At 31.7% G+C, this 13,086-nt stretch overlaps 1 protein-coding gene across 1 annotated transcript; it reads left to right on the top strand.

Annotated features, from left to right (window-relative positions):
• The first annotated feature begins 7,239 nt into the window (after window positions 1–7,239).
• On the top strand, window positions 7,240–9,268 carry LOC127083209 (phytoene synthase 2, chloroplastic). The gene is made up of 5 exons (XM_051023468.1): window positions 7,240–7,825; window positions 7,908–8,080; window positions 8,169–8,404; window positions 8,527–8,719; window positions 8,802–9,268. Exons 1-5 carry the CDS (start codon window positions 7,447–7,449, stop codon window positions 8,985–8,987), a joined length of 1,167 nt encoding a protein of 388 aa, XP_050879425.1. The 5' UTR covers window positions 7,240–7,446; the 3' UTR covers window positions 8,988–9,268.
• Window positions 9,269–13,086: the final 3,818 nt, after the last annotated feature.

The raw sequence follows: 13,086 nt of genomic DNA, 5'->3' as shown, positions 1-13,086 counted from the left end.
TTACATAAAAAGGATCGAGGCACCCCATAGTTTCAGCAAATGGAATCCACCTTATCCTATCATAACCCCTAACCTCTAAGTGCTAGATCAAAATCACCTAATAATTATCTTTACATCATCCAAACTTTCAATATATCTTTGCATTATCCATTATATTTACAAAGAAAATATATAAAATAATATTGTACATAAAATAAATAACTCAAACCACAATCAATCATAAAAATACTACCTCCTTTTTAAATTCAACTTTAAAATGTGGATGTAGATAAACTATCCATTTCACAAAGTGCTTATGATGTAGTAAAAAAGTTTTTTATCATAATAATTTGATTGCATTACTTATATCATGATACAACTTAAGTCAATCATATAAGAACCTAAATCACATAATTGGATCAAAACAATTATCAAGCAAAAATTACAAAATTACTTATCCACTCACCTCTAGGCCAAACACTATCTTACCCATTTGTGACAACATTTGTTAGATAGAAAATAAACATAACAGTATTTTAAATGATATATTTTATTATAAAGCTTTCATCTTACATAATAAAAAATCAAGATATAATTTCAGGACGTGTCATGTTTTATTTTTTTTAATAAAAAAATCGTATATTCCTTCGGTTATTGAATATAATCGGGGTGAAAACAAATTCAGGACATGCTTTGATTCTTAGCAAATATAGTTTATATTTTTATTTCTTTAAAAGTGATGCATTTCTTTTTATTATATTTTTTATTTATAAATTAAATAATCTATTTCTTCGGTTTCTTTAATCAGATTTTACTATAAAAGAACTCATTTATTAAGTTTTACCCTAAACATAACTTGTAACATCCGAGGACGAAGAGTGCAGAGAGTAGTAGCCCGAATTCACATTTGAATGAGAAGATCCTGAGGCTGTGCAGGTATGAGACTGCATGGTTGAAGGAAGACTTATAAATACTGATTAGTACTACCTATACCAACAAGATGCATCTTCTTTTTGGTAGCCTAACAAATAAGAACTTCATAGTTAATAAAGTTTAACTTGAAGTAGTATTTGGATGAGTGATCTTCTGGGAAGTTTCCCAAAAATCATGTGACTGAGGAGAAAACAAGCTGAAAAGATCCGTGTTGATTTGTGGGGTCAGTCGAACCAAACAGATGCCAATGGACATATAACACCCGAGGACGAAGAGGGATGTGAATGGTTGTAACACCCGAGGCAAAAGAGGGTGGGGAGTGGTCACTAAAATTCACATCGGAATAAGAGGATCACGAGGATGTCCAGGTATGTCACTGTATGGTTGAAGGAAAATTTATAAAGATTTATTGGTACTACCTATATCGACAAGATGCATATTCTTTTCGGTAGCCTAACAAATAAGAACTCCATAGTTAAGGAGGTTTGACTTGGAGTAGTATTTGGATGAGTGACCTTCTATGAAGTTTCCCGAAAAGCATGTGAGTGAAGACAAAACATGCTGAAAAGACCTGTGTTGGTTTCAGGGGCGGAGCCAGAAATTTTAAGTAGTTGGGTCAATATGTATATAACATTTCATTTTCAAGAATACAAATATACATTATAATTGTCCTAACGATTTTTTATGTTTTGAAAATGTTGAATGATTTTCTCATTTTCAACCTCAACAAAAAATATACATTATGTATTTTAGGATTAGTAGTTGATGATTGCTATGTTGATTTTCTTTTGAAATGTTTTTCCATTGCTTATTACTAAAACAATAAAAAAATACAATTAAAATCATATTAAGAAAGTTCATACTAATACTATAAAATTGGTACAAACATAACAATTTCAAATAAATATTACAAAATTATATTTTTTGCCATTATCACAATCTCAAACTTAATAAGATAATAATATATTTTTACTCTTATTACAATAATATAAATAAATTATAAATTCATAAAGATTAAAATTTAAAAATGAAGAATAAACTAGTATCATGGATGCTGTAAAATAAACACTACAAAACTCTAAAAATTAATTTTTTTGTTATTAACACAATCTCAAACTCAATAAGATAATAATATATTTTTACTCTTATTACAATAATAAAAATAAATTATAAATTCATAAAGATTAAAATTAAAAAATAGAGAAGAAACTAATAACATGGATGCACTTTGTAGTGAGAGAAAGAGGAATATGAAAAGTGGTTTGTTTATACTTGAAAAGAATCAAAGAGAATTAATAGGAATATGAAAAAAAATTGAATTTTTTTAATTTTATTTAAAATATTTATTTTATTTATTATATAAAATTAATTTTTTAAAAATAAAAATAAATAAATAATTAGGTATTTTAAATACAGTGGGATAATTGGTATGCGTGAGAAACTAAATTATTCAATATTATTTATTAAATGGGGACCACTATAAAATTTCCCCCCTAATTTTTAATACAATTAATATATTAATATATTATTTATAATACTAAATATTGAATAAATGATCATTGTGGTGGGGGCATGGGCCCACCCTTGCTACAAAGTAGCTCCGTCTCTGGTTGGTTTGTGGGGTCAGTCGATAATCATAAAAGTAATATGGGACATTACATAACTCATCTATAGTCGCTACAAACTTGTACACCATTACTTTGGGATAGATTGCAAGATAAAATAAATCTTCAAGGTTCTGTGTTGTATGTTGTTCTTCTAACACCAACCTTGAACAAAATATTTTTCTGCTCTTACCATCTATCTTACATTATGGTGTTTTTGTTTTTGTTTTTGTTGTTGTTGTTGTTGTTTCCACCTTTTGCAAGACCATTTTTATATTTTGAAATAACCTTTATATGTTGTCAATCAAAGAAAAAACTCCATAATTTATTGCTTTCCTCAATTGACAATATTGAGAGATTTATTCCTAAACATATTGTAAATTGCAAGAAATATTGTTGTTTCACAATACAAGAACTAGAAAAAATTATTTTGAATATTGCAACATGTAACACCTTAAACCCTGAAACTTATAAATAAAGCATTAAACGACAATTCAAGGTGTCACCAATGATAATATCTCAAAAACACATCAAATCATTTGAAACTACGCAATGAAAAAACATTTCCAACAAAACTTAATAAATATTTATAAACTATAAAATATCAGCAGCAACAACAATTTCAAAAACGTAATAAATCCCGTCCCCGATGTTACACGATCAAAGTAGTGAACCACTAATGTATTATAAAACGAATAAAATAAAAACAAAGAATAACTCCAACAAACCACCTTTCAACATACAACAACAAGGAGTCACTCATGAGTATCTGAAAGATATTCATTGGTGGACAACATGAAGAAATTAAAAGGTTATGTTATTCTTAATACGTGTACATATGGCTCATTAATTTTTTTGTAAAAAAACGAACAAACCAAACCAATGCAAACCACATTGGATTGACTTGGTTTGGTTGGTATTATTTCTAAAAGCCAACCGAACCAAATTGAACCACACTTTTTTTCTCTTGCGGTTCGGATAACTTTTAGCAACAAAATCTACCAAACAACACCGCAAACAACCCTAATTGAACGCTTTCAACAATTCACTATAACAATACTTATTATCAGAATCATAATTATATACCTTTGAAGTTTCACCTTTCTTACGTACCATCAAACATAGGTTGACACACTCATCATCCGAACTTGAACAAGAATCAAAGGAGGATCTCTCATCCTCTTCTTCCCATGTGATATAGCTCGACTACCTTTGGAGTTTTTTATTTTCCTCTTGTAGAATTCCTTATCTTTCTTTTTATGATGTTTGGTGAGACTTGGACAAGTGGTTCTAAAATGTCCCAATTTTCCGCACCCATAACACATAATATCATCATCCTTTTTCTTGTGATCTTTCTTAGGTGGGTGAGTATTTTTAAAACTCACTAGTCCTTTGTCTCTATGCTTGATCTTGTTTCTCTTTAAGTATCTATTGTAGCGTCTGACGAATAAACCTGTATCTTTCTTTTTATAAGATTCTTCGTCAAAGTTGTCATTTTCTTCCTTTGAATTCTTTGTTTTAGATGATGAAGCTTTCAAAGAAAGATCACAATTCTCTTCTTTTTATTTCTATTTCTTTTTCGACTTAACTTCGCTATCGGCGAGTCGTTTTAGCTTATTTTCATGCTCAGCTAACTTTCCAAACAATTTGTAATATCCAAATTATAATTATCATTAGGTTCTTTATTAGCGGTAACCTTTGGTTGCTACTCCATGCATATAGATCTCAATATTTTTTTTATTACGATCTTTGTTAGAAAAAGTTTTGCCCAAGTTTTGTAATTTGTTGATTAAGTGGAGGAATATAGTTTGCATGGAATCCACGAATTCTCCGGGTTCCATATCAAATAGTTCTAACTCCTCTGTAAACATATTGAATTTAGAATCCTTGACGTCATCTGTTACCTCAAAGAGAGTTTGGAGAGCGTCCCACATACCTTTAGCACTCATATAATGTGAAATTGAGTAGAATACTTTCACGCTTAAAACGAAGATAAGTATGTTCCTCGTTCTCAAATCATATGAAGCCTTTTTGGTCACATCATCCATCCAATCCTTATGATGTTTAACAACATCGTCACCGTCCTTGGGAATAAATGATCCCTCGGCAATGACACACCACAAATTTTTGTCAACTAATAATAAGCGTACATACATCTTCGCTTTCTAATAAGTATACTTATTTCCTTTGAAATATGTCCTCTATTATACGCTCTCTTAGGGCTGTCATCGTTGACCATATTCACAATTTTTAGATGTCGAATAGACATAATCAAATGACCAGGTCTTGATACAAATTCTTCTAAAACATGATTTTTACGCTCAACAATACCATTTTATTGTGGAGTTGTCGGACATGAGAAATTATGAGCAATCCCGTTTTCGGTGCATAGGTTTTTAAATTGATGGTTAACAAATTTACCACCATGATCACTACGCTGAGTGATAATTTTAAAACCAAAAACATTTTGGAGAAACTTAGCAAAATCAACAAAAGCCTTAAAAGTTTCATCCTTATGGGCTAAAAACAACGTCCAAGTAAATCTAGAGTAGTCATTAACAATCACAAACCCTTAATAGTTGCCTCTTAAACTTCTTGTCTGTGAATGGCCAAATAAGTCTAGGTGGAGAAGATCGAAAGATTTTGATGTGGAAATAACCTTCTCCGATTTAAACGAAAGTCTCGTTTTCTTTCTCATTTGGCAAACATCACATGGTTTGTATTTTAAAAACTTTATTTAATGAAGACCAACTACTAGATTCTTGGATGTTATCTTATTCAATAAGTCAAAATGCACACGACTTAAGTGCATATGCCATAATCAAGAATCTTCACCCTTGGATACTAAGCACTTATTCCCATGCATTGACACATCATCTAGGTCAGACATATAAATGTTATCAATCCTAGAACCCTTAAACACAAAGTCCTGACTAGTCTTATGCTCAATTATACAACTAAGAGTATCAAAAACAACAAAATACCCTTTGTCGCATAGTTGGATAATGCTAAGCAAGGTGTGTTTAAGCCCTTTGATTAAAAACATAATTTCAATGGTAATTATGGAGGGATTTCCCACAATACCTTCACCAAGAATTTTAACTTTCGTATTGTCCCTGTACGTGACATGATCGCTTTCCATCTCATTAAACTTAATGAACATGGAAGCATCTCCCGTCATGTGTCTTGAACATCCACTATCTAGAAACCATAATCTTTTAGCAGAGACAAGACTTTCTTGCGACAATTCATTAGGTAATTTAGGTCCCCGACTAGTGTGGAAGACTACAGGTAAGACGAAGTTCTTCTTAAATCTTCAAACAATTCATCGCTCAAGGAATCCGTAGGATTAAGGAGTTGATTGTTGCACACGAAGACTTGGAGTAAATTGGGGATATTATAAGATTCAAGAAGCGTTAATCGAGTAAAGATTACGCAGAAAAGATTAACATTATGTTGTATACAAGTCAAGATCCTAATAGGAGATTTTATATTTCTCAACATAATTGTGTACGGGTGATTGTATGAACTCTTGTAATTGATTAAAAACATCATGATCAAGTTCAAACATAACTAATAGTTTATGCATGCTAAAAGAATCATTTCAAAACTTAATTCAGAGAGGTGAAATCATGAAGGAGACTCAATAATCGAAAGTAAATCAAAATCAAAGCGATAAGACAAACAACAAAATAAATGTATTGGGGAGTTCCCCTTAAATCCATTAGAGACATGCAACTACATAATCAAATCATTTTTTCTCGAAATAAATCAACAAGAGCAAAATGAAGATGTAATATCTGATGAATTTTATAGGGAGACCAAGATTACCCGAGCAAGCAAGAAGGGAAAACATCATGTTTTAAGTGCTATTTAATTCTCAATGTATTTGCATTTAGACTCTGCATTAGTATGAAATTTTATAACATTTTGAGTGTAGCATTTTCCCCGTATTATATCAAAGGAATGTATGCATATCGATCAAAGTGAAATAAACTTGGTCGATGATGAAACCGACGTTTGCTACTATGAATGTGAAGTCCTCAAAGCCAACATAAAAGGTATGGAAAAATATATTGGACATGGATGATATGACTATACAAAAAGAAAAGAAGACAATGGTCAGTGATATTTTGTGTTTTACAATCAGTAGTCATTCAAAAATGGTGTATGTAACAGTGAAGAGACGATAAAGAGGGTATGATGTTGAAGAACAATGATATGAAGGATGAATTCGAAAAGTTTGTTTACTTGGATTATAATCAAAATGGATTACAACAATTAAAATATCTCCTTATCAAGTTGACAATAGTCTAAGTTTCTCTTTCAAAGATACTAATTTTTACAAGTTGTTTATCTTCTAAAAATTCAACCTTCAAAAGTTATTTGAGTGTTTCTAAAATCACTCTTATAAAAGAGAATATGAAATAAGTTAACTAGATCCCACAATCCCTAATTGTTTAGGCAAATGAGCATTGACGGTGAATTATTACTAAAAGACAAGCAATAAAACACAAGACATGGATTGTGAACCCCACCAAACATACGTAAGTGTGGTGTGGATAGGGAAAGGAATCAAAATGGCTATGATTCCTTACGAGGAACTCAACAAGAAGACAATGTGCAACAGAAAATTTGGTGTCAGTCTTAAAAAAAACAAAAACAAGCATCATTGTAATTGTAAACTTCGTCTTTGCTCAAACCAAACTATGTCATGTGGCCTAAACTGTGTTATAGAAATGCTACATTATGTGTAAAATATTAATAAAAGAGTGTCCCATTTCTGAAACATTACCTTAACATTGGTCATTTCATCTTTCTATATAGCTTTCTTCACATTCACTTGAAAGAAAATACCTTAAAAGTACTACTGAACTAGCTAGCCAATTATTTGGTATCTGCTTATTTTAGAGTTGAATTAAATAGTGTGATGAGTATACCATTTTCTGTGGCAGTAAAGCCTTCCATCATTAGGAACAAAAGGAAACCATGTTGCAGAAGATATGGTGTTATAACATCAGAATTAACCATGGTTCCAAAACATAGTAGAACCGCGTCTTTTCCTCAACTGTCAAAACAAGGAGTTTCTGTTGCTGATTTACATGTACAAGAAGTCGTTGAAAAACAATCTCGGATAGCTGATTTCGATACTCCATATCTTAGTAATTTCGTGCCACAGTTTGAGCCTGGTTTTCTCAAGAACGCGTATGAAATGTGCAGAAACATCTGCGCTGAATATGCCAAGACATTCTATCTAGGAACGTTACTTATGACGGAAGAAAGACAGAAGGCTATTTGGGCTATATACGGTAAGAACTTGAAAAAGAAGATAGAAACAAATATATATATGATGATTTGAAACTTGTTTTGTATTGAAACCTTTGTTTGCAGTTTGGTGCAGGAGGACAGATGAGTTGGTGGATGGTCCTAATGCTGACTATATGAGCTCTGCTGTTCTTGATAGATGGGAAGATAGATTGCATGATATTTTCAATGGACAACCCTATGATATGCTCGATGCTACTCTTACCGATACAATTTCCAAGTTTCCTTTGGATATTAAGGTGACAACTGAAACTCGTTAAACAATCAATTCTCATACTTTTATAAGGGTAATTCAATTAATGAGATAAGACTTGTCTTTGATTATAGCCTTTTAGGGACATGATAGAAGGTATGAGAATGGATACGAGGAAAACGCGATACAAAAATTTCGAAGAATTATATCTTTACTGCTACTATGTGGCGGGAACGGTTGGATTGATGAGTGTTCCGGTAATGGGAATCGCGCCGGAGTCTCACATTCCAGCTCAAAGTGTATATAAATCAGCATTATATCTTGGTATTGGAAATCAACTCACAAACATTCTTAGAGATGTAGGGGAAGAGTAAGTTCATAATTTCTAATTGATTTGCTTCACTTAATTGTTGTTCACTTTTCTTTTGAATTATTATGTAGTATTATATATGATCTTTACTAAAGAATTATCAACTTTTTGTTTGAGTATAGTGCATTAAGAGGTAGAGTGTATCTTCCACAAGATGAACTTGGTGAGTTTGGTTTATGTGACAAAGATGTTTTCTCAAGAAAGGTGAGTGAAAGATGGAAAGAGTTTATGAAACAGCAGATTGCAAGGGCAAGATTCTACTTCAACTCTGCAGAGGAAGGAGCTTCTCATCTTGACAAGGCCAGTCGTTGGCCGGTACGGACATTTTACACTGTCAATCAATCATAATGGATTGATTATACACGTGATAACGGATTGGTTTATGTGTGGTTTGCAGGTTTGGTCGTCTTTAATATTGTATCGCAAGATCTTAGATGCAATCGAAGACAACGATTACGACAATTTGACAAAACGAGCTTATGTAGGACGAGCTGAGAAGTTTGTGTCATTGCCTGCAGCTTATACTAGATCTCTTTCAATTCCAAAAACCAATACGCATTCTTCCTTCACAAGACTAATGTAGCAAAATTGTACTGAATTAAACCGTTTTATTATTATTCATCAGCTAAGATGTATGACAAGATATTTTTATTAATTGGTCAAGTACAGTCTGTAATTAAATAATAAAATTGAGGGCAGTTTTGTATTATCCGGTGGAATCGACATGTGAACTTGTCTCAAGTTCTGGTTAAGAGTGATTATACAAATATAAGAATAAAATAAAATAAAATACTTTGATCAGCAGGGGTCTTCAATGCCATGTTCTTTCTGCAAGGTTCCTTTTGTCGTGTATGTTTTTTCTTATTTGGAGTTCGGCTATATATGCTCATCTTATGTATCGAAAATTGAAATAGTAAAGTTAGGATTGGAGAGTTCTGAATATTGTTCAAATGTACTTTAGTGATTTGACTCCAAATATGAAAGAATCAGTGATGCTGTTTGTCATAATAAAGAGCAGTATTCATGAAGAAGAAGAGAGAGTTTTGTTGGGAATATTTTGGTAAAGAAAAGTATGAATAAAGGTCTATGAGAGTTGTCATAGGGTCCTTCACTCAGTCAATTTATTAAGAATTGAGAATATATAGTCTGAATATGTCTTTATAAGTGATGACATTTTTCACTTTCCAAATTGGTTTTGTAAAGTTGAGTTAGACTCAACCATATTTCTTTAACATGAAGATTCAATGAGTTATTTGCTATCAAGTTTCTGCTATCGAGTCATCCATCATTTATTTTTATGTTTCGGATGTCCAGTTTTAAGTGTGAGGAGGTGTGTTAAGAGTCTTACATGAAACAATTTATGGTCTGAAGATGTCTTTATAAGTGGAGTCAATACTCACCTACAAGCTAGTTTTATAGAGTTGAGTTAAACATTGACGCATTTCTTTAACACTTTTTATATTAGATTTTAAAATTTGCGCCAATTTATTCAAACCTCTTGGTAGAAGTAGTATTCCATTAGATTAGTGTTGATTATAGAAATCTGACTTTAGTGTAGAGTGCATTAACAAGTTTTACTTTAAAGAAATATTGTATTATTAAGACTATGTTTGGATATTGTAAAAACAATCGAAGGGAGTAGAGCGGAGAGGAATGGAACAATAACAAACATGTTTTTCCTTGTATGGGTATTTCATAATATAATAGAGCAATTTTGTCATCCAACCCAAATCGAATATACAAAAAATGATTGAAACCGATGGAATGAGATAAAATGCATTCCACTAGTTTCCGCTCCATTTCATTCCTTTTTAACTAATTTAAACACTAGAACATAAGTTTATACCATTTCATTCCATCTTATCAGGTTTTGTTTTATTCCATCCCATTACATTTCATTTCATTTCATTTCATCAATACAAATATAACTTAAGATTATGTTTGGATATTATAAAATAAAAAGACAAAATGAAGCAGAGCAGAATGAAGATTTCATTCCACTGTTAGGAAATTTTATAATGAAATAATGCAAAATCTTCATTCCGCACAAATCAGAGAAAAATAAATATAATGGTAAATGATGCAATGAAATCATACCACTTCATTCTGCTCTGTTCCATCTAATTTTAAATGATCCAAATAATATAATATATTTCAGATCATACTGCCCCGGTGCATTCGGTTTCATTAATCCAAACAATGTCTAAGTATTTCAAGGAATGAAAGTTTCTCCCCCGATATGCATACAATAACATGAAAAAAAACAATCAACATAGGAATAAACTTTCTCCAACTCATTACCATACAAGGGATATGCCAATTCCAAAGATAACTTGAAAAAAATACAATAACAATCAGATGAAAATAACAACAATTTTTAAACCTACAAATTCCATATATCATCAACTATCAATGATCCAACAAGTTACAAGTAATAAGAACATGCATAAAATTAACAGAGAAAAATAATTACCTATATATGTGTTGCATTTGAATGTCATGCTCAAATTTGCATTTATATATCTTGACATTAAGAACAACGTGATATCAGCCTCTCAAAGTAAACTTCAGGTCTAGAATTGATTGTTGTTCTGAATATCGAGAATATTCAAAGTATCATTTTTGGAATTATAAACAACCAACTTCAAGTTGACACTTCCCAACTCATGAAAATCTATCAACAATTGGTCATCCTCAGAAATATACAACGCTTTCGTATATGTATACAAACCTCAATTTTCAATGTAAGAAACACCGAACAATATAACATAAGACTCCTTTCCATATTCCTTCATAATCCAAACATCCAAACACATTTGACTACTTGCAAAGATGCATAGGGAATCCCTCATCACCCCAACGTCCATAAATCATTCTCCATATCAAGCTGCGAAAGCGTTTGATACGACTCGTTCTTCAAATAAAAAAAGAAACAATGGCACGCCATGAACTCATCTTATCAAATGTCAACCAATTAACCATGTCATTTATAAATATTCCAGACCTACGAATTGAACTATAATACGAGAAGTCGTCAACCCTTTTCCAAGACTTGGTACCCATAATATGAACTTTAACTTCATTGTTATTATGACAAAACGAAACAACAAAAACCTTATAATTATCTACGAGAGGATCATACCCAAAGAGTTATATATATATATATATATATATATATATATATATATATATATATATATATATATATATATATATATATATATATATGAATTAATTCAATAACAATTAATCTATACAACACATGTTCAATACAAAAATTAAAGCTATACTCATAATTTAAGATGGAAACGAAACAAACATACGAGCATGCATGCATACAACCTTATGAATTAAAAAATGTTAATCTATGAGATATTATTAAAGATTATAGGAATACCTACACGGATCTAACGAGAAAACTTTTTAGGCAGTGACAACGATAATTCTCAAAAGTGTAAAGATAAATGACAAACACTTGTTGGCTTATGGATCTTCATCAACCGATACTCATAATGCATTAAACACTATTCAAGTGAGGAAAAGAATCTGACAAGAGGGTGCAATGGGTCACAAGAATTAGACTTTATTGATCTTAAGGAGAGTGTGATTGGTCACAAGAATCCGACTCTATTGATCTTAAGATCCGTGTCAATTTTACCAGGCCCCACGGTGGGTGCCAAATATTCACGTATGGACATAATTTGATAACTCTATCGATACTGGTCAGTAAGAGTCACACATATATTTCTTCTAGTATGAATCATATCTGAAAGGTCTATCATCAATTTATGATGTTGACCCGTTTATATAGGATCCCCACCCTTCTGAATCCTTAATGACCAATTTATTGGCAACTAAGGTGCTCGTCCCCTTGTCTTATTGAGGGGATTAAGTGGATTTAAATCTCATGCTACTTGTCTATGATTGGCAATTCATGGTTGTTTAATGCATATTGCCAAGTTAATTGATGTGTCTGCTAGACCGGACAGACTCTCCTAAGCTTGGGTATAGATCCGTCCCAAGTTTATGGATATGTACACAACCCCCAAGCATGAGGTCCATAGGGGAAAATGCTTAAGGGAAAAAAGTCTTTATCTCGCCCGATCGTTTTATTTTATAACTCAATAATTAATCCCAATCTATAATTTTAATTAGGATGTACACAACAAAACTAAAATCTTTCATGAGGTAAAACTAATGAGTGCTTCCAAAAGAAATGAATGAATGAGATTGTTGGTTAAGAACGTGTGATGTCATATGCAAGTATACATGTATGTTTAATGCAATAGTAAAGATATCGAATCCATAGGGAGTGGAAAATAACTTAGGTTGATTTTGTAGAGACTTTCTTTTGTAAATGAGCATGAGCAAGATAAAGATAGTTTGTGGTTGTCATAGGTTCAGATTAGTAGCAAACAATGTCAAAAATAGTTTAAGAAATTAAATGGGTTCAAAAATGAAGGCATGTTGGGCAATGATCAATTAATATAACTTTGCCATTTATATGTACATGAAGTGTTATGTTGTGCCATGAAAGGTCAGAAAGTGATCTTATGGTGTATCTCTATAGGATCGTGAACATATACACCAAAGGAAGGGGACATATCTCTAACTCTCACTTGTAATCTTAATGCATGTATGGTTTCCATCTAAATATCCTCTATGCTTGTATCTCTTTATTT

This window comes from Lathyrus oleraceus, chromosome 5 (genome assembly GCF_024323335.1).
Source record: "Lathyrus oleraceus cultivar Zhongwan6 chromosome 5, CAAS_Psat_ZW6_1.0, whole genome shotgun sequence".
Classification (NCBI taxonomy): Eukaryota; Viridiplantae; Streptophyta; class Magnoliopsida; order Fabales; family Fabaceae; genus Lathyrus; species Lathyrus oleraceus.
This window is presented reverse-complemented; position numbering and strand designations above follow the sequence as displayed.